The sequence below is a fragment of the Manacus candei genome, unplaced genomic scaffold (genome assembly GCF_025592945.1).
Source record: "Manacus candei isolate 608988 ecotype Guabito, Panama unplaced genomic scaffold, ASM2559294v1 h1tg000023l, whole genome shotgun sequence".
NCBI lineage: Eukaryota > Metazoa > Chordata > Aves > Passeriformes > Pipridae > Manacus > Manacus candei.
In genome coordinates, this window is record NW_026138071.1 from 8862367 (window position 1) to 8885812 (window position 23446).

The 23446-nt window shown below is 37.4% G+C and overlaps 1 protein-coding gene across 8 annotated transcripts in view; it reads left to right on the forward strand.

Annotated features, from left to right (window-relative positions):
* SLC4A10 (solute carrier family 4 member 10) overlaps nt 1-23446 on the forward strand; it is a 173494-nt gene that overhangs the window by 96152 nt on the left and 53896 nt on the right. For all 8 annotated transcript variants that reach the window (XM_051787655.1, XM_051787650.1, XM_051787652.1 and 5 more), the window contains 3 exons: nt 1779-1917; nt 8102-8262; nt 21455-21643. In XM_051787655.1, coding sequence (XP_051643615.1) covers nt 1779-1917; nt 8102-8262; nt 21455-21643 — 489 coding nt within the window. The remainder of the gene's footprint in view (nt 1-1778; nt 1918-8101; nt 8263-21454; nt 21644-23446) is intronic.

Below are 23446 nucleotides of genomic sequence, written 5' to 3' on the forward strand. Positions count from 1 at the left end.
CAGTCCAGCTCTCTACCAAAGTAGCTTGTTTTTCATGTTCTGTTACTACTCATATGCACTTGTCCTTTGTAAGTTCACATATAATTGAATTTTGTCTTTCTGGAAAATAGTCCTGAAAAGTTGCACACTTCTTGACTAGAATGTACTTTCTAGTCTCAGATTAAAAAAAAAAGATAGAATGGTTTTAAAGAAAAAAGAGAACTATACACTAAGAGAGAAGAGAAAGCAAAGAAGGAGTCAAGTGGAGGAGTTTGTTGCTGTTCTTTAATGATTCACCAAAAGTAATTTCTGTCTCCTTAGCTGTTCCCCTGCAGTTCCATTCTCTAGAGCTTAGTAGTGACGAGCCCACGTCTCTCTCCTTCCGCTGCCTTTTTTCTTCTTGATTTTAGTTTCCTTGCTTTGTGAAGGAGTAAATAGGCTTGACTGTACTATATTGTCACACTGTGTTTAAGCAAATAGACCTCAGGTGAAAACTGTCATGTATTATTTGTGTTTCATTGCTATAACTAGTTTAGTACTACAACCAAAAAAGATGTCTTTAATGCTGACTTTAATTTTCTGTGTCAGTGGCCTGTTTAATTTGTTTTGGTCAGTGCTGTATTTGCTCTTTAATTAGCATTCATTGGGTGCTATCATCTTAGTTTTTCCAAAATTCGAAGAGCTTGAGGATCCTATGCAGTGATACTATTCACTATTAGATGGAATACTCTAGGTTGTCTTACGAATATGGTTATAGAACAGAACTTCATTTAGACAATGTTCAAGGAATTGCTGAGCTGTTCTGCTGGATGATCAGTTTTTCAGTTCACTGGCAGCCTGGCCCCTATCACTCTCACAAAGGACTTTTAGTTCCTTTCAGAAATCTAAAATACATTAACAGAAAAAGCAGCTATATATTTCTAGAGAGACTGGGTTTCATCAGAGTTCATTCATTTGAGATTTGCATTTAAATAAGCAAATGGGATTTTTGGTTTTTAAGACAACATTTGATCTATGAACATTGAATGTTTAAGATGCTGTGTGAGCTTTGGAAATTTTTTGAGTGATATGAAAAAAGAATAGTATGTCTCCAAAATCTATTTAGTGCACTGTGCTGAAAGCTTATGAAGAAGAATAACCAGCAATAGTATTGTAAGGGAAAACAGAGACAGGAAGGATAAAATGCGGAAGTTGGGACAGATTAATGACTTGTTCTTCTCAGGCAGCCTAACCACGTAGAAAAAGTTGACAAAGAGGCATGGGATGGCAGATAAAGTCATGTATTCCTTTTTATGTTTGCAGTTGTATACTTGCATTAGACAGATTTTGTTTGTCTTTTTTTCTCCTACCAGGTGCAACAAAGATTTCACGTTTAGTATACTAGCTTTGTGAGCTGAGGTAGATCTGTAGATTTAGACCTGTGAAGTTGCAAAGTAGTTTTTTAACACTGGAGTAGAAGGCTTTTATCAGTTATATCTATGCTGCTCTCTGTGTTGCCTTTTTTTTTTTTCTCGGAGATACCATTCCAGCTTCCAATAGACCCTACTTCTGTACATCACATTCTGTCATTGGATGAGATTTTGAAATAGCAGAGTAGACAATTACAGTAAATGAAGAGGTCTCAATCTGAATGTATTCATGTATAAATGAATGTTCTAACAGCATAAGTATAATATTTTTTGTGTGGCAATAGGTGATATAGGCGAAAGAATCTGGATAATCTCATGAAATGTTAAGTATTCGTTTGCTCAGGGCAAAAAAATTGGTGTTTTGGACTTGATATTTTTATTTTTCTCCAGATACCCCATCACAAAGGGTGCAGTTTATTCTTGGAACAGAAGATGATGATGAGGAACACATTCCTCATGATCTCTTCACTGAACTTGATGAAATTTGTTGGCGTGAAGGAGAGGATGCAGAGTGGAGGGAGACAGCAAGGTGAGTATTTTCATGACTTCTTACAAATTATTTTAAAGTATTGGTTGCTGGTGTATTGAGGAATGATTTCAAAACTGTAGCAAGCTCAGGAACAGATTTTGGATATAAAGCTTAATAAAACCATAATTTTAATCCTTAGACTGCTAGTATTACAACAGCATTTGTCGATTCCCAGAGCCAAATGTTTTCATCTGGATTTATGAAATATAGGTCAGAGTGAATATCAAGGGAAAAAATTAAACATACCATTTATGGGAGTTAAAAATCATTGGTTTTATTCATATTTTAGCTTACCATTTTAATAAATTTTAAAACTTCACATTTTGTTTGAATCATCAAGAAACTGATAAAGCTAGCATCATAAAAAGATTAAAGCAAGGAATGAGATTACTTTTGGAGCAATAGAACTTTTACATATTCTAACTATCAGTGAACAGTTTATTTTGAGAATGAGTATTCGATGTTGGATTATTTTATTTCTGGAAAATTAGTGTGAAAGGCTGTTTAAATTGCATTTCTGATTAAAAAATAATACTGAAACAGAACTTTTTTTGAGTGTTTTTTCATTGAGCACTGAAATGGGAGATGATTTGCTTAGTTTCATTAAGAGTTTACATTTCTCAGCAATTCTTGGTTAATTTTTCTTCTTAGAACCTTAATTCTTTCTCTCCCTGCCAGTTGTTGATAGTGCTCTTGAATGGTGCCCAGAAGTCTGTGGACCACATCTGTGGTGTCAGTAGGATAAAAATTGCAGAATTTCTGGAAGGATTTTGTGGGGAACCATGTATGTGGGCTGTCTGACATGAATATGGCTGTTAGTTTTCCGTTTAATTTTACTGCAAATTCCTGCTTTCCCAGAGGGCCAATGAATTTTCTATGACTTTCCCTTCCCTTTTCTGTCCATATGAGGCATAGACAGCTGCTAAATATAGATCTTTATGTGTAGAAAATTCTCATATGGGGATTGTGCTGCAAAAGGAATGTAGTAGTCTTCCTTAATAGTCTATTATTACTCAGAGAGAGAAAATTTAATCAAGGTAATCATCTGCAGTGTTCTCATGCTGATTAGGAATACATAGAACATACCCCCCTAGGAGGGATATCAGCTTCTATTGTGATTAAAAATTAAAACCCACCATCTTACACTATTTTAAAGCAGGGAAACAGCAACTTCTTTAGTTCAGCTGAAAAAAACCCAACCCTTTGAATTGTGTTGCTGAAAAATTAGAACAATTTTTATTTAAAAGTGGTTCTGATCAAGATAGAATTAGAAAGGAATAGGTGAAATGTATTTCTGTTTAGGTTGATCTGTCTATATGTACTTCCCAATTGTTGTTTAGGAAATAAAGAATCAAGAATATTTAATAGAAGCAAGATGAAATATTTAAAAAGGACAGGAAAAAAACAACCAAGAAGACTATACATTTGGACCTCAGAAAATACAAGAGTGAAGCATAGTAGCTAATAGTAAAAATTTCTTTAGCTTTAGAAGTAAGATGGAAACAAAGAAAGAGTGGGTCTGCCATGCAGAAAGAACTGGTCAAGATAAATGATCTTTTTCAGTTTGGATCCAAAAATTTCAGACTGCATTTGTGATGGGGTGGCTGGCTGTTAGAAAAGGAGGAGATGGCAGGGAAATAACCAAATTCAAAATGAAGACGAATCAAAGCGCTTTATCTGTGCAAATAAGAGAGTGCAATAATTTCCATCTTAGAAAGCTGAAAGATAATGTATTTTAAGGGTAGGGTAATTCCTGTCATTCTGTGAGTCTGTCAGGTGTATTGTTGTACTATAGCAAACACATCAATGCTATTCAAGAAAGGATAAAAATGATCGGGACAGAGACCTTATAGTCTAATTTCAGAGCCATACAAACAATACTTGAAGGAAAGAAAAATTGTAGACTTGAAACTAAGTGGAAAATTGGATAAAATGCAATATTGTGGTATATCATGTCAGACTAAGTTAATAATGCTCTCTAATTATCTAATTGATTTTTGGTTTTCTGACAAAAAAAATGGATCTAATTTTTTTTTTTTCTAAGTAAAGCATTTGATATGATACAGCAGTGGAAATTTATTACTTAAACTGCATTCTAGTGTAAAAATTCTATTAGCAGGTCAGGAACTGAAGAGGTGCAGCAGGTCATGCTGAAAGATGATGCTATTAGTGTGAAAGGTAGTGACAGCTAATTTCTGAAGAATTAGTCTTAGTAAATATCTTTACTATTGAATGAAAAATAGGATTACAGTAATGAAACTTGCTGATGGTAAGAAATTAGGAGGTATTATTTCTCTAGAAATAGATAAAGATATCATACAAAGAACAAGGTGGCTTTGAGTAGAGTAATAGAAGTAGGATGGTGTTTAATATGAAAGATCATGTGCTTACGAACTAATACAGTGGATCAACCTGTGCTTGATTCAGGACTTCAAAATTATTAATTTGAATAAAAGCATGGTAAGGGGAATATACACCCTGAATTTGTTGCTGTTCCAACTTTATTATGTTTTCCATCTGTGTGGAATGCCACTTGGAAGTATTTGTAAATCTTATTGTCTGGCTTTGTAGTTCCAGGTAGATTAATTGCATTTAATGAGAGGGATAGCACTAAGTGGTTTTGTATTCATTTCACCAAGCTCTGCATGGATTGAAGTGCTGGGTTGACTGATGAAGTACATCTGTATCTTTGTAATTTCAGTTTGACTGAAATGATACACACTTTTGAGCCTTAGAAGTTTTAAAAAATACCACAAGCTCGTGGAAATTTATACAGATTGTAAGATTACATTAATACTATTGACTTTTGAGTGTGTTGTGAGTACAAACTCCATTTCTCTGCTGCAGACATACCAGACTATAAAACAGAAGTTCAACTCACCACTTCATGTTGTGCAGAAAATGTTGTAACTGAATCAACAATGAAGCGTGTGCACCCTTTTATTGATGCCTAAAAAACTGATGAAGAGGGCTTTAGAAAAGATGTAACATATGCATGTGGTGTATGTACACACACATGCCAGAGCAATATTTTTCCTACAGGAACTCACCTTGCCAAAACTCTTGTTGGCAAGTTTTTTTCCAGCAAGTATTCTGTCAGAGGAACTAAACAGCATGATGGATGGACCTATGTTAGTCTTCACCATATAAGAAAGCCATTAGAATGAAGGTGCTCTTCTATGCAATCAGACATAAGATAGCTCTAAATATATTCCAAGCACATGGGGTATGTGTGACACAAGCTTAATATACAAATGGTTGGTGGTGTTTCCCAGGAAATTATGAAAGGCTTTTATCTATCAATCATACCAATTTAAAGGCTTAAACTGCGAAAGTAAATGTATTGAAATTTGTCTTTGAGAAACTAAAAGGAGTAGAAAATTGGCAAACTTGTCTACACCTGAATTTGGGTTTTAAAGCCATTTCTGTAATTTAATTTTGTACATGAATTGAGAGGATTGATAAAATGGTATTATGATTTTTAAAACCTCTTGAACACTTAGAATTGAAAAACTGTATAAGATTAGATTTATGTTTTCTGCTACTGTTTCTCATTTGATATGTTCTATAAGGATTATCTGACATAACAGGCATGTTTCTGAGAAGATAAAAGGTGATAATAATGATGTTCCCTTGATGAGATGTGTAAACTCATGTTATGCTTATTAAAATCAAAATAGAAGTTTATTCCAAATGTAGCATCCTTTCAGCTGGGTCTGATTTAGTTTTGTGTACTCACCTGTTGGCTCATTAAGTAACAATGTATGATAATGGGCTTAAACTTTTCAGTTTCAGTAGCAGTAGGAAACAGGATGCAACCCATAGAATTATACTATTCCAATTCATTGAAACCCAGATGGAGATGATCAAAATGGCAAGTAAAATTATTTGAGCAGTAGCAATAGTTTCCTGTGGATTTTTATGTTGTGTGTAACCTTTGATGTCTGATACCATAAACTCTAACTAAAGCTGTTTTCATAATCTAGACTTCTCTTGTCCATTTGTCCCTAGTAAGTTACAAGCCCTGGTAATGAGCCTGCCTCTGTCCAGTCACCCTTCTTAAACTTTTAAGAACATGTTTGTCTTATACAGCTCATTTAAAATCTGTTTACAAATGGTCAGTATATTTAAAATAGAAAGTATCAAGGACAGACTGCAGCAGTGTAATCAGATAAGCAATGTTGAAGACTTACATGAACAGAAGGTAATGACAATATGAGGTTTCTGATGATATTCTGTAAGAATCTGTGCTTGGATCATTATTTTTAGAATATAGGTAGGATGATTTTTTTTTTCCCTGAATCAGCATGAAACAAGATGATGGTACATCAGAAATAATTATTCCAAATAATTTGGAATACCCAAGCGTAAAGATGTTAATCTTATAAATCTCCTGAAGAGATTAGAAACATGCACGAAATCAGAGGTATGAGAAGAGGAAAGCGTAGGTATTTTGCAGAGTCTTGGGAGATAATAGTTTAAATAGTTTAAATAGTTTAAACAGAACAATAAATACACCGTTTGTGATATTATGACCACAAATAGGTCTACCACATTTCTTAGCTTGGAAACATGAGTGTGATGAGTAGACCAGGAACAGCCTCTTCTTAGGGAATTCAAGTGCAACTGCAAAATGAAAAAAAAAATAAATTAAGAACTTCTTTTTCCTTCTCATGTGCTTCCTTTTAACTTTCCTAAGTTATAGCTCATCCTTTTCAAACCACAGCTTTGAATTTGTGGGGGAGGAGTGTGTTCATTTGTGTTTGATGACAATTTGGACGTGGTTTTTTAATATCTATTTGGAAAACCTCATTTGCATACACAAACTCAGTTTAATGGCTCAGCTCTGCGGAAGCAAATTTTGGTGTGTGCTGTGTCCTTGTTGCTTCTCTGGAAGAATGAAAAGGTAAAGGAGATAGCCTGGCTAGGCTGGAAAGAGAAGAGAGATTGCAACAAAGGGAGTGGAGAACAGAAGTCTGGTGGAGAGGAAGGAGTTCTTGTGGGCAGAGGTGAGATACAGAGGCTAGCCAGTTTCTGAGGAAATGAAGGGAAAATGTCTAAATACAGAGAGAGGGCTAGACACAGGAGATCAGAGATTTTGAAGGACCCAAGGGGTTGGGGCAAATTATCTATTTCTATAGAAAATAATGAGAGTATGACTAGAAGGCAGCTGGGACAGTTCGAAGAAGTGGAATACATCAGGAAGGGAGCAGATATCCTGATTATGAGTGAGTCACTGAAGTGGTGGCTGCTCACAGGATGGCAGTAGAAGTTGAAGAATTTGGTACACAGGGACTGAAAGGGGGACAGTGTCTAAAATATGGGTACACATGCATATTTTACAAGTAGGAGCAGAGCTAGACAGGTGGCCCAGGAACAGAAAAGAACAACTGTGCTTGCTGTGTTGCTGGGCTGTGAGGCCTGGTAAAACTGGAAATTCCTCAGCTTTAAAGTTCTTAAGGCTTTACACTTCCCTGCTGTCTGGAAATAAGTGTGAAGATGCTGTCAAGGTGTGAGGCTCTGCTTGACTTCTCTGATACCATATCCATATAAAATAGCTGAGTGCTGCTGAGTCAAGTGGTACAGGGATGTCCTGTAGCTGCAGCTGTTCAAGCCTTGCCAAACTGGAAGAACTGCACGGCTCCATGCAGCAACATCTGTGTGTGATTGGGCAACTTCTGTAAATGTCAGCAGACTTGTCAGATTTTTCTTGTTCGTTTAGTATTCTTTTAACATTTTAAGTGTTATATTTATCGGTAAACAATTCAGTCACACAAGACAGTTCATCTGGCTGGCTAGTAACATAAGACTTGATCCTTCCATGCCAGTTTAATATATCTTTTTACTTTACGGAAGTCTTTCCAAATTCCTTTTCATACTACTTGTTATTCTATCACAGAAATAGCATTGCATGCCAAAGAATTATTAAAAGTTCTTGTAAAGTACAATGATGCTTAATACATTTCTCTTTTCATCTCTGTGGTCAGAACTTATCTTTGAAAAAGGTATAATACAGCATTATATGCAAAGAAACAAGCCAGGGAAGTTTCTATATATTACCTACAAAGGAAGAATAAAGTGAAATCCAAAGACATGTTTAACAGTGATCTGTCAATATCCATAGAAGGAATTTATTTTTAATTTCTTATGCATAATGGAGTTATAAAATTGGTTGTTTGTATAGGTGGTTGAAGTTTGAAGAAGATGTAGAGGATGGTGGAGAGAGGTGGAGCAAACCATATGTTGCCACACTCTCACTTCATAGCTTGTTTGAGCTGAGAAGTTGTATCCTGAATGGCACAGTTCTTTTGGACATGAGAGCTAACTCCATAGAAGAAATTGCAGGTATGTATTGATGTTTCATGTATTGGTTATGAAAATTAATCATAAAAATTAAATGCTTACCAGAAAGCTATTGTGTAAGAATCAGTCCAGTTTAGAAACTCTTGGGAAATATTTTACTTGCTAAATATTTAATTTCTGTTTTTTAGATAGACTTTGCTATTTTAAGAATCAATTTCTTTTATAAAGGAGAAAAGTTAAAATGGAGGAGAGGACAGTTTGGTTATATTTAATTAGAGCTGGAATGTTCTCTGCTCCTGCCATGCTGCCTCATGTTATGAATGATGAATGTGCTAACTTTCACAAACTTAATCTCCTGCTATGCTAATTGAAGGCAATCTAGTTTAAAAAGCCACAAAAATATAGGGAATTATTTATCATAATTAAGTTACGTGAAGACAGACATGTCTCTGAGTTGAGAAGGGAATCAAGTAATAATACTAAGTGTAAATTTTTAAATAAATTTGTAGGTACATTAACTTCTCAAGCGAAAGATGAGTGCATTTTTTCCAATAAAGGTGTATTTGACAGTTGTGATTCTAGGGCTTTTGAGAACAGCAGAAGCAGAAAGCAAGAACATAATGGATGAGTCTTCTCTTCCAAAAGTATAAGTGAGATTGACACTGAATGCCATTTTCTGCATTCCTGGTGTTTCCCATAAAGACTGTAACTAGTTTCGGTAGAGATACAAAAGACAAAGCAATGGAGTTTTCTAACACTCAAGATTATTGGGAAAACTGCTTTATGGATGATACATAAATCTATGTAAGGGCCAGAAAAAATTTACTTTACTTATTTAAATTATCAGGTAAGGGAGATATTGTTTGGTGGGATATATTTAACAGCGGAATTAAAATTGGCTCAGATAATAGTAGCTGCTTTTTGTATTTATTTTTCCCAAATTGTTTATGTCAAACTGACGCAATACCAATCTGCAGAAACTTGTGTGGGTTTCGACTCTGTGCCGAGATCTGATTCTCCTATGACTCATGGTCTGAATCAGAGCTTCAGAATTTGTCTTGATAATGATAAAAGATAAACATGAAGAATAAAAAGCAGCTGATTTGAAAGAACAAAGATGTCTGTCAGTATGCTGCTTTATTATTTATTTATAAATAAATAAGAATTACTTAGATCAGCTTGATGTTCTTGTATTACTTTTTTGCTTAAATAGTACCCTCTTATTTTCAATGTTGAGCTTTTCATTCTTAATCCAGAAATCACTCAACTTCGTCTGTAGTGAGCTAAGAGATCCCTTCCAGAATTGTTTTTACTTAAGTAGGTAAAAAAGTAAGAATTAAAGCAATAAAAATAACTTCAGTGAACATCCTTTTCCTGGTTTTGGAAGATATTGTATATCTTCCAATATAGTGAGGCCACAATTAATTAATGTTTATAATCTCTCAATTATTAGTTAGTTGTAGGTTTTTTGTTTGTTTAGTTAATATGAGCATTCATAATACTAATGTTTTTTGGAAACTCATCACAGATGTAAGCTGTCCTTCAGCAGAGAATTTGGTGAGTTACTGTCACACTATTTTGAATCAGTCCTACTTGTGGATTATGTTGGTTTGTTGATTAGGGAAACTGCTTTCTTCTGAGAAGAGGCTTTAGCATGACTTCCATTAATTGGTTTGTACCATTTTCACTTTAAAAGTGAAAATGTTGTTGTGGCAGGTTTGGGTGCATTTTGTTTGTTATATTATTTGCTTGAGCTGGTAGGCATCCCTTTCTGATAAGGTGATCTGACATATGATAAGATTTGCATGGGTCATGCTTTGTCTTTGAGAGAGGATTTTATTTTTCCTCCTGCTGATTCAATAAGCAATGAGGTAGGTTGTTTTTTTTTTTTTAAACAGCTTTGAAGCAGGTGCTTCTGGCAAGCACCTGCCAGAAAATTACCCACGTTCTGTCAGATTGCTTTGAAGAGATATATTGATTTTTTTTATTTCCCCTAGAAATAAAGTTGCCATTCCAGTTGCTTTTCTCCATTAATATTATTTGTGCTGTAGCAATGCTGTTCTCCTTTTCCTCGATCAAGTTCCTTTGTAATTTGTTACTCTAATACTATATATGTAGGTAATTCCTGCTCTCCAGTGCTCACAAAACGTTACAAAGAGTGGCACACATTAGGCAGCACTGCAAGGAAGAACGACTAATAGTAGTGGTAACAGGCACACTACCAAGATATGTGTGCTAGGTATCTTAGAAATGTGGTAATTCCAAATAATATGACAGCAGTTCTTTTTACGTAGAAGTGACTGCTGGACCTGAAGATTAGGCAGAACTGGTATCTCTCAGGAAATCTTTTATTGTCTGTTCCAGTCAGTTGCTATTCACTGTCAGTAGTTATGATCCTGCTTATCTTGTGCTATACAATGCAAACACTGTTATCGCCCTGGAATTGGTATGTATACTGATTTTATCTGACAGTCCTGACACTTTAGAATTTAAAGAAATGGTTACTGTCACCTGTTGGCTTCAATTTTTTTCAATATTTAACACTCTTCTTATTTTGCTTGTGAGCTAGCCTCATGTTAGACTTGTCCAGGAATCCTGATGGTTGCTTTTGGTTTCGTTTCAGTGTTACTGTGTATACCACCTGTAGGAGAATTTGTGAAAACAGATTATATCCTATGGCTTTAAGTGGTACTCCTAATTAACTTTGATTCTTGTGTCCTTCTGATTCATAGTTTAGGGTTTGTGGGTTTTTTTTGTTTTTTTTTAGTGCAATCTTTTGATAATGTTACTATATTGCTATAATGCATCATCTTTTGAGAACAAATACATTATTTGCGCATGTGTACTTTTTTTTAGTTGCCTTAATGCTTTGTTAGTTAGAAATGTGTGCTGTGTATTTGTTGGTAATGTATTTCTATCTGGGCTATATTCCAATATTGAATTATATTTCTGTTAATGCAGTGCCAGTCTTGTATCCTTGAAAGAGATACACTTAATCTTCATTGCTAAATTGAGAGGAAGAATTTCTATTTGTTTTAGTCAAGGCTTTTAATCTATAAACAATTATTCACTAAGGCGCTAAACTCTCAGCACTTAGCTCTTGAAAATGTTGATTATTAAAGTCTGTGTTTTAAAACCTTAATTGGCTTGTGGTAAAATCTACAGATGAAAACCACCATTTATAATGTTTGCAAGGCTTTCAGAACACTTTGTATTTTATCCCTGGAAACTTTGATAGTTCTGCATAAAAATACTTTGGTACCAGTGATGTGGTGAGAATTTTTAAATCATCCTGTGTTCCAGCATGTCCATTCTCTATTAGACTCTTTTTCATTCCAACTGTCTTACTAAAAAATGACTTGATTTACAAGACTCTATATTTCTTAGGACAGGTACCCAGTTTTCTTTATTACAAAAGAGGTTATTCATACCTATGGTCTCAATTCACAGGCAGTATCTTATTATAACAGAGACTTCCGAGATGAATTTCTAACGCTGTTATGCATTAGAACAGCATGTTTGTTCCTGAAGTTTCTCAAATAGTTCTTAAATTTTGTATGATGGATTTTACTTTTCTTTTGAAAAGAGCTCAATTCCTCTGCTGAACTTTATCCTGTTTAAAAATGCGCTTTTATGACACATATTTTAGGGGGTCTTATAACTATTTTTAATATGTGACGTTATTTTTTCATATGTCTTTGCAGTGACTCCTATATCAGTAAGTTAGCACTCCATGCACAAGGAATTCCTTTGAACATTTGATGTAGTAATATTTTATCGATCACTTCTGTATAGAACATATGCTAAGAGGAAGTCTGAAAAATCTATGTAATCAAAACAATTTATTTTGGAACTTAGCTCTTGACGAGGTATTTGCCAGAATCTGGCTGCACCATTAGAGAGCAGCTTCACTGTGTTGTTCAAGTTGGCAGATGAAAATGTTCTCTTTTGATATTTTCATTTAGTTCCTTTGAAACCATGTAGATTCTCAGATTACCATCTGGTTTTTTGATTATAACTACTGAATGAACCCAAAAGGTTCTTGTATTTAACATATGATGCCATTTTCTGTTGTTTGGTTCAAAAACTATTCAGTCCAGCCTTTAATGGCTATACTTTCTTTACACATGAGCCACAGATCTTGCATTTTCTTTTAGTTGTGCAGAACGTTCTGTGAACAAACGTCAAACCTTGTCAAATACAAACTGTGGCCTCAGTGTTGCACAGTGGGGCTTTGGCGACTTGCATATGTTTGAAATATCAAATAGTCACATTAAACTATTTTAAATAGCTTAATTTTAATAATGGTTTCTTTTTTAAGTTAGATTTTAAATCTTCTCTTGCTTTCCAATCCCAAGATCTGACTGTTTTTTCCTAGTTTTTTCTATGTTCCTCACGATCGAATTTTCAATCTGTGTAACAGCTTAATCTTGTGATTGAGGTCACTGGACTCTGTGCTCAGCAACTCAGGGCATTACATCCCAAGTGTGCAATTTCATTGATTTCATTAATATCATGTTAAGCTTTCAATCTGAACAAGTCTTCTTTTGCCTTTGTTTGCTTTAAGCTATATTACTCCATAATAATGACATATTTTAACTGGCTCAAGTAAAGATTTTATTTCACTAGAGCCTTTTGTTTCGTCTGCGACATGTTGTGTTATGTTTCTGTCAGTACTTTTATGGTAAATTTAACTTTTATTACAAACACTGTAATAAAGCATGGGATTGTCTGGGAGCAGTCTGCTTGTCTGTTTGACCCTACACCTGTCTTTTGTTCAGCTTTCACCTTCTCACTTACCCTTATTTTTGTATTTATTTGCTTTGTTTTCAGCTTACTATGTGGTAATAACTCTACAGAGAAACCTCCATCAGGTTTTCTTCCTTTGTCTGTGGGTAAATTGTAAATCTCATACCAACTTCTGAGTAGAATGGAGGTTTTAATGGTTGTTTTATGTTTTCCCATGTTAACACAAATCTGGAAATTTTTTTAGATTGCACAAGTCAACCTCAGCTTGCAAAATATATTGTTTTGATAGCATCCACTGTGTCTGCAATTCTGAACTGCAAGCTGGAAATTTTGACCTCATCTCTACTATTTACAGTTTTGTGAAATACTTGCTCTTCTTCCTCGGTAAAATTACATACTGCTATTTTAGAAAGCAGACATTTCTCTCTCTCTATCTTTGCTTTTCAAGTGTTTCAACTGAGAAGTTGAACAAAATAATTTCAGGTAGAACTGTGCACTGGAACACTGTGGCTTAGATAGCTTGTTTATAATCACCACTGTAAATGCTTTTGCTGGTGTCAGCTGGGATAGAGTTAATTTTCTTCCTGGGGGCTAGTATGGGGCTATGTTTTAGATTGTGCTGAACGCAGAGTTGATAATATAGAGATGTTCTTGTTATTGCTGAGCAGTGTTCACACAGAGCACTCTTCTGCTTTTCGTGATGCCACGCTGGTGAGGGGGCCGGGGGTGCTTGGAAGGTTGGGAAGAGACACAGCCAAGACAGGTGACCCAAACTGACCACAGGGATATTCCATACCATATGACATCGTGCTCAGTATATAAAATTAGGGGGGAAGAAGGAGGAAGGAGGGAGGTGTTTAAAGTGATGATGTTTGTCTTCCCAAGTAACTGTTAAATGTGATAGGGCCTTGCTTTCGTGGGGATGGCTGCCAGCGTGAATCCAGAACATAGCCCCATACTGGCCACTGTGAAGAAAATTAACTCTATGCCAGTTGAAACCAGCACATTGCTGTAAATGGGTCTTGGTTCACAAGTGCAGGCCAGGAATCCTAATTGTGGGGTTTTTATTGCTCCTAGTGTCTGACTTATTAGGGAAGTATATGTTTGGGTTCCTATTAGAAATGAGTTAAGATATAGGACAGTATTTCAACTTATTGTCTTCCATAAAACAATGCTTTAGGGTTGCTTGTGTTTTCTTCTTCCCTGTTTTAAGGGAAATGACGACAAACCAGACAAACTTTGGCCTTTAAATTATAGTCAGCTCTGACTGCAATTGTGATGCACACAAAAGCCTATGTCTTTAATTTTTTGTCATTAGTCTCTCATTTTGTCCTACAATTGCACAGTTATAAAATTTGGAGGATTGAGAGGTGTGAATACCAGCAACTTTGCTGGTATGTACTGAATTCAGTTTCTTTTGCTGTAAACTGTCAGTGCCAACCTCTATCAGGAGAATATGAGCCCAGCAATTTCCTTTTGGACTTCAAAAATATTTCTGTGCAAATGCAGTATGCCTTCTATAAATTTATTCTATGTTTCACTGGAACGTTCTCTGTAGTATTGAATGTGAGTGATGAGCACACTCTGAACCTGGTGCAGTGGCAAATGAGCTGTGGCCACACTTAAGTGCCTCCTTATTGTTCATTTGCTTGGACCTGTGATGACTCCACAAGGATCTGGCCGCATGTCTCTGTACAAAGCTGCAGTGTGCAACAGACATCTCCAGAGTGAGTGGAAGCAGCCAGCCTGCTTTTGCATCCTTGCTGACCCTAGAGGTGGAACAGATGGAATTTTCTTTGCTGGGCCACACGTGAGCTGTGCTGCATTTGAATAGGAATTGCCTGCACCCAGATGCTCTAATTCATAGCCTGGGTAAATTGTTCACAGGTGGTCATGAGTTGTATTTGAGTTACTATAATAGCTTGTTTAAGTACTCACATTGCTCACATTTACTCACAAAATTAATTTTATGTAGATGATATATTGTAACTGAGTTGGAATGGAGAAAGCATTCTTGAAATTATATGAAACCCCAAATATTCTTTGAATTCTTTTAAATTACCAAGGCAGGAAGAATGTCTGTCTTTAATAGCTTGAAAAAATGATTTCATGGTTCCAGCATGGATCAAGATTCCTTACTGAAGAAACGTCCTACTTCAGTGTACTTGGTGTCAGAAGAAATGTCATGATGTAAACGATTAACAGAATGTGTAACACTGTGCTTGCTGGTGGGTATTCCACATGTTACATCCTTCTGAAAACTTCATATAGTTGTGAAGGGTCCTTGAAAATGTAATGATAAGCTGTGTCTCTGGCTAAAAGGGGGCTGTGCAGAATTTAAAAGGTCCTTCAAGAGGAAAATTCTTTAAAGCAAAGAAATCCCTCAAACTTTGTTGCTAAGCATAGAAACCTTGGAGAGTCTCTGTTGTTACACAGGACTGTAGCTGAGATAGAGTGCTGTGAGGTTCTGTGTCTTTATTCTTTACTCTGTTTTGTCATAGGGACTGTGGAGAAATGGCCATCTGTTCTAGATACAAAAGTGAAGACCAGGGCTTTGAAAAGTACATACAGCCTCAACTGATGTGAGCGTGTAGGATCTTCTCACAGGATTAAGGAATTACAGTCTGTTTTGAAAATTACATGTTTAAAATCTTCTGTTGGCCATTTACTCTTGGACTTTAGCCATGGTGCTCTTGTTTTCAAGCTTATCTGTACAGTCAAGCATGTTGTTACTGATATTGCTTGGACTTTTAAAGATACGTTGAAAAACTTTGGAAGAAGCTGAAATGGAATCCCATAACAGTAGGGGCTGATGGACGTAGTCCTTCTTAGTCCTGTTCAGGGCATGAAAAAGGGGTCAAAATACAGTAATCTGGCAGTAACTTCACTGCATTTAAACTCCTCCTGCTGCTACTGCAGCTGCTACTGCAACTGGGTCTATGTTAAAGGAGTGACAACTGGAGGGAAATATCAAGGCAAGAAAACACATCTTCACTCTTTCCAAAGCTGAATGCATTCTTTCATTTCTACATGTGGTAAAGGAGCTACAGTAAAGGGGAAGTTGTAAAAAACCAGAAAACTCAAGCCATTTTCTTCTTTCTGGAAGGAAATAAAAATTGTTAGTTACCACACTGGCACCAACTCTGTGGCTTGTATGGCTGTTAACGAGTCTAGCAGAGCATCTAGGCAAGGAAGAGGATAGGGATGTGATTATCTTCTTCCTGTCATTTTCTCTTCTCAAATGGATAATCTTAAATATAGACATTGTCCTCAGCAGTTTATATATTTTAATATTTAATGTGTAAAATACTGTAATTCCAGGAATGACACCATACAAGTAGAGTATGTGTCTAAGCAAGGCGATGACTACAACCATAAATTTGCCTGTTCTAGAGGAGTCCTTTTTTTCAGCTCTTCCTTTTGATTTCTGTTTTATACCAACGCAAAGAAGGCAGTCTTTGGTTTTGCATCTTCTGCAGTTTTGATCAGCAGAATTAAAAAGGAGAGAGGAGAGGATAATTCCAATTGTGCTTTAGCACAGATGTCCTGAGTTATAAATTTATTATTTGTTTTTTAACTTTAAAGATCTCCTGTCATGTTACATAAGGTACAGGCCTGTTTTGGGAACTGTAACATGCAAATTCATATACTAAGGTGTCTAAAGAGAAGATAGTCTTATCCTTAGGGCAGAGGCAGTTCCTCTGAGTTGAGGAGAAAGATGCATATTTTTCTTGGAGCTGGAGCTTTCTTTCCATTTTCTCATGTATTACAAATTCTCGTCTCCTTCTGAAAATATTCTGCTGAAGACTTTCTCTCAAATTTGTGTTACCTTCTCCTTTGCCTTTCTGTCAATTATCTTGCTGCTATGCCCCTCTCTCACTTCCATTATAGTCTAGAGTGATAAAAAAACTCTGTCTACACTGGGAGCGCAGAGATATCTGACCTGATAGTGTTTCAGTTAACCCTGGAGATAAAAGTTCCCTTCAGACTCAGGTTTTATTAGTTTGGGCACTGCACTGGGCAACATTACCCTTTAGTATGAGCATTTGGTCAAAACTGTTGTCAATACTGCACAGAATGTAATGGCTGGAGGGGGTCTAACACAACATTGAAAACTGCAGCTTGATTCTTCATTGCAAGCTGCAGATACATCACTCATGTTCACATCTGTTGTCAGCTGCATTTATCTGTGGACCTGTCATAGTCTTTTTGTATGTATGTCGTCATAGAGATGTAAATTTGTTGGCAGCCTCTTCATAGTAAGTGAAACATGCAGGTTATTTGTTGTTCAGCTCTCAAAGCAGGTATGTGATACATTGGCTTATTATGTCAATATTGAGAACTTCAGAAAAACTTGTATTTTTTAAATGTCTTTACAGTGCACAGGTGACTGCTAGCAATTAAACTCTACTTTTAACCAGCATAGTTATGTAATGCCTTTTATTATCTCTCGCTCTTGGCAGTTATCAAAGGCATGACAACTTATGTCTCTGTGATGATGCATCTACTTTTTATTTTTTTTGCTCTACTTGCTTTTCCACTGGCTTTACTGGTAGATATGAATCTGACTCCAGCACAGAATCATGAGCTGTCTGGATTTTTAGTACAAGGAGTTTTTGACTCAGCTTATTATATCCCTATTTTTGTGCAGTACAGTTTCTTCCAATTGATATACAAGGGCAGCGTGTACTTAAATGATGTTATATGTACTTTGATACAGAATTTTTTTCCTTTATTTTTCTGTTAATCATCATTACTGTTCTTAGAAGTATTTCCCCAAATAATAATTAAAAAAAAAATCCAACAAAATTCTCAGTAATTCTTTCCCATTTGAATCACATAATGCATGTCATAAAATCATAGGTTCTTAGAATTGTTTGTGTTGGAAGGGGATCTTGAAGATCGTCTAGTTCCAACTCCCCTTCTCTGGACAGGGACTCCTTCAGCTAGACAAGGTTGCTCAGAGTGCCCCATTCCTGGCCTTGAACGTCTCCAGGAATGGGGCATCCACAATTTCCCTGGACAACCTGTTCCAGTGCCTCACCACCCTTACAGTAAAGGATTTTTTTCCTAGTATCTAAGCTAAACCTACCCTGTTTCAATTTAAACCCATCCTCCCTTGCCCTGTCACTGCATTCCCATGTAAATAGTCTTGCCCCATCTTTCCTGTAAGTTCCCTTCAAGTAAAGGAGGGCTGCAATTAGGTCACCCCGAAGCTTTCTCTTTTCCAGGCTGAACAATCTCAATCCTCTCAGCCTTTCCCTGCAGGAGAGGCGCTCCATTCCTCTGATCAATTTGACGTCCTATGGACTTGCTCCAACAGGTAGATGTCCCTCCTGTGCTGGGGACCTGAGAGCTGGATACAGTGCTCCAGATGGGGTCTCACCAGAGCGGAGCAGAGGGGCAGAATCATCTCCCTTGACCTGCTGGCCATGTTGCTTTGGATACAGCCCAGGATCCAGTTGGCTTTCTGGGCTGCAAGTGTGCATTGCCAGCTCATGTCCAATCTTTACTCCACCAGCACCCCCCAAGTCCATCTTACCAGGGCTGCTCTTGATCTGTTCATCCCTCAACCTGGATTGATACTGTGGGTTGCTCCAACCCAGGTGCAGCACTTTCCATTTGGTCTTAAAGCTCATGAGATTCCCATGCACCTACTTCTCAAGCCTGTCTAGGTCCCTCTGATGGCATCCTGTCCTTCAGGTGTGTCAACAGCACCACTGAGCTTGGTGTCATCTGCAAATTTGCTAAGGGTGCACTTGATCCCTCTCGTCTATATCATTAATGAAGATATTTGATCCCCTTATGGGCCATTCATTTAACAGTTGGACTCGATCCTTGTGGGTCCCTTCCAATTCAGAATATTCTGTGATTCTGATTTTATGATATTAAATAACACAGGTCCAAATATGGACCCTTGAGGGACACTGCTCATCACTGATGCCCATTTGGACTCAGAGCCATGGACCACTACCCTCTGGATGCTTCCATCCAACCAGTTCCTAATCCATCTAACAGTCCACCCATTGAATCCATCACTCTCCAGTTTGGAGAGAAGAATGTTGTGAAGGACCATGTCAAAGGCTTTACAGGAGTCCAGATAAATGATATCTTGTAGCCCTTTCTTTCTCCACTGATGTAATTACTCCATCATAGAAAGCCGCTAGATTGATCAGACAGGATTTTCCCCTGGTGAAGCCATGCTGGCTGTCTCGAATCACCCCCCTGTCCTCCATGTCCCTTAGCAGAGCATCTAGGAAGATCTGTTCTGTGATCTTCGGAGGCACAGAGGTGAGGCTGATAGGTCAGTAGTTCCCAGGGTCATCCTTTCTGCCCTTCTTAAAGATGGGTACTATGTTTCCCTTTTTCTGGTCACCCAGGACTTCCCCTGACTGCCATGACTTTTCAAATGTCACGGAGAGTGGCTTGGCAGCTACATCAGCCAATTCCTTCAGGACTCTGGGATGTGTATCATGAGATCCCATAGACTTGTGCATATTCAAGTTCCTCAGGTGGTCATGAACCTGATCTTCACTTACAGAGGGAAGGACTTTGCTCTCCCAGTCCTCATCCTGTTGTCCATCCGCTCAAGAAGTGTGGGAAGAGAGGTTGCCAATGAAGACTGAAGCAAAAAGTTAAGCCTTTTCCTTGTCTGTAGTTACCTGTTTGCCAGCGCTGTTTATCAGAGGGATATACCTTCTTTGACCTTCCTTTTCTGAGTAATGTACCTGAGAAGCCCTTCCTGTTATTCTTTGCATCCCTTGCCAAGTTCAGCTCCAGTTTTGCTTTGGTCTCCCTCAACCCCTCCTTACACAATTGTACTTCTTCTCTATACTCTTCCCAGGTTCCTTGTCCTGGTTTCCACTGCCTGTGCATTTGCTGCTTGCCCTTTAGTTTGACCAGCAGTTCCCTACTCAGCTGTGCTAGTCTTTTGCTTTCCTTGCCTTATTTCTTGCTCCTGGGAATCTCTAACTTTTGCATTCCATGGAAGACTTCTTTAAACATCTGCCAGCTTTCTTCTACTCCCTTGTCCCCAAGCATGGTCTCCCAGGAGATCCCACTGAAAATCTCCCTGAAGAACTGTCTTCCTAAAGTTCAAGAGCCTGAGATTACTCCTTATCTGACCTATATTTCTCAAGGCTGCAAACTCCGCCAGTGCATGATTGCTGTAACCTAGGCACCTCCAACATTAGTGACTATCAAGTCTAGTATCACCTTCCCTCTGCTAGGGCTGTCTATCACCTAGCTGAAGAATTTATCCCCTATGCATTCCAGGAGTCTCCTGGGTTGCCTACAGCTTACCATGCTACTTTTTCAGCAGATATCAGGGTGGTTGAAGTTCCCCAGCAGGACAAGAGCCCACAAGCACAATGCCTGCTGTAGCTGGAGCAGGATGGCTTCATCCACAGGTTTCCCTTGATCAGGTGGCCTGTAGTAGACCCCAACTACAAAGTTCCCTTTGTTGCCTTGGTCTCTGATTTTTACCCCCAGGCTTTCTACCTGCTCATGGCTGTTCTTCAGAGGCAGGTCTTCACACTTCGTCCCCATCTTGATGTAGAGGGCAACCCTTCCTTGTCTCCTTCCCCCCCATCATTATGAGCAGCCCATAACCATTGATAGCCACACTCCAATCTTGGGACTTGTCCCACCGAATTTCAATAATGTCAACAAGGTCATAACTTGCTAGCATCACGGTAGTTTCCAACTTCTCCTGTTTGTTGCTCATGCTGTGTGCATTGGTGTAAAGGCATGTCAGCTGGGCTGCTGGCCATGTCACCTTCCTAGAGGAATGTATTACAAATAGTGTTGAATATGAATATTTAAAAATACTTTCTGCTAGTGGACTGCAAAAACAGTTGTGATTTCTTAGCATGGGGATCAGTTTCACTGACACCTCCTCGAAGTGATTCTGTAGCAGCAACACGTACATCTGGCAGCAGAAACAGATCCTATTGGGTAATGACAAATACTGCTGCAAATTTTTCTGTGTTGTCTTACCTGAAATTTCTTTATATTGCACTGAAAGTATTGTAATTATAGTTATAAGAAATAAAGAGTTAGACTGTGATCTCCTGTAAGTACAAAGGGAATAAAAAAGTTATATTCTCACAGCACGCCATCCTATATCCAGGAAATAGGATAAGGGTTATTTGAGAAAAAAATCCACCTTATACACATTGTAATCCTGGGTTTAAATGTGTTATGTATGAGTGTACTTAAGGACCAACTTCAAAGTTACATAGGTGACCTTAATTTGTGAACTGCATCATTTTTGGAGGATTTGAATTTTTTATATTCATTAATAGCATTGTATTTTTTTTCCCCGAGTGAAAGACTTCTAGATAAAACTTACCATTTCATTGTGTTGCATTAAAGCAACAGATACTTTTTATTTGTAATCCTGTAGGGTACTTATTATTGCAATTTAAAAGATAAAATATTTCCTCTTTCCCTTCTTTTATTATATTTATGTATATATTTTCAGATATGATTCTGGACCAGCAGGTGAGTTCTGGGCAGCTCAGTGAGGATGTTCGTCACAGGGTGCATGAGGCATTACTGAAACAGCATCACCATCAGAACCAGAAGAAGCTGAGCAACAGGATCCCAATTGTAAGATCCTTTGCTGATATTGGAAAGAAGCAGTCTGAGCCTCATTCCATGGATAAAAATGGTAATGCATTGCTTTATTTTGCATTTTGAGCTTTCAATAACATCTGCGTGTTCAGTATTGCATTGTGCTTTGTACCCACAGCTTGACAGTGTGATGAATAGCTACCCTGTAAAAGCGGTACTTTTTACATGAGAGTGGCTCCTCTTTTTCAGTAATGTACCTGCTTAAATTTGAAATTCAGGTATCCTGCACAGTTCAAGGCTGGGCAGAGATATTCAAGGGAACTAACTCAAGTGTTGGAAGCTAACTGTGTTAGTGTGCCATTGTGTCCTGAGGAACTGGCCTGGCACATGATTTCCAGTGCAGCTGAGTTTAAGGACACTTGTGCTGCTTTAGGTACTCTGTGCAATCCTTCAGACTAAGCTTGAGCATCTTTGCACAGTATTACTCTGAACTGTGGACATGCTCCATTAGTGCCAGGAATGTGCTAGGACTATTTTTGCCTTCTGTTGTTTCCAGGACCTATTTATTTAAAATGTTTGTTAAAATAGTTTGTAAGTCTACAACAGTATGTGTATTAGAGCTGAACTGCTGCTTCAGATTTCATAGGTGAGTTTGAAGAGTTGAAAAATGAGAAAAACATTTTCAAGATGACACTATCAGAGAGATGTCACGTGAACTGTACCTTGTTCTTTCAGAAAATCTCTTTTGGGAAAATCAGGCTAATGCAAATGAGAAATGTTTGCAGAGTGGTTCTACAGTATTATTGGCATAACTTTTTTTGTTCTTCTTGCTTTTACAGAAGACTTTATAAGCTGTACTGTTGTTACAGGTTATCATAATGAAAGATCATTTCTTATTACCCCTTGCTTATTTCCATAAACACAGGTCTGTGTTACGAAACTTGCAGCCAAATTTTGCGAATATTTACAATTAATTCACTAGATTTATACATTGCAGAATTACTGAGTCTCTGTATCCAATGTCATCACATTACCTGCAACATTGTTGTCTGAATACTGTTGGACCATAGTGACTCTTATTCCAGAAATCACCTTAACTTCAGTTAAATCTCAGTCCTTTCTGCTGTTGCTCTGTTTCAGAGCCCTACTGAGATCCCCTATTACCCTGGGAAGCGGGGAACCAGGAAACAGCTGTAGCACAGGGAAGGTGCAGGTTGGAAGAGGAAACTGTGTGCTGTGAGGCATAGGACAGAAGGGCACAGAGGAGTAGTGTGGCTGATCTGGAAAGACGGGACTGTTGGCATAAAGATTAACTGTGGTTTCAAGGAAGAACCTTTGTTTCAATTATTGCCATATAAAGTTTTATTAGTTCTATTTGCTTCCCTGGGGAAGATTCTCAGATCTAAAAGGCAATATAATTTAATTGATGAGGGTATGAAATAGATACATTAATTATGCCAAAATGTCATTTTTAAAGTAAGGAAAAAAAATAATATTTACTAAGATGTGTGTGATTGTGCATATGTATGCACAAGAGTAAAAGTAAGTAGGATGATTGTCCATCCTTTTTAAGGCAACTTTTTTGTTGATTTGCACAGGTCTTGCTAATGAGTTTAAATAAATATTCAGGAGACACTAAAGAAAGCTAATATAACATTCCTATTCCTCAGTTTCCACAGGATGTAAGGTGGCAGCTTGCATTCCATAAACTTTTTGCACTAGATCTTATATAAGAAATAAACATTAGGTTTCCTTAAAAGGACCCCTCAGGGCAAGCTGCGTAAGTATCATGAATTCAATTTCAGTAACTTTCTGTGTTTGTTAATGGAACTGATGCAGTAATTCACTCCAGAAACATCTTGGTTTTGCCCAAGTTTCTTCTAGGAACTTTCCTATCTGT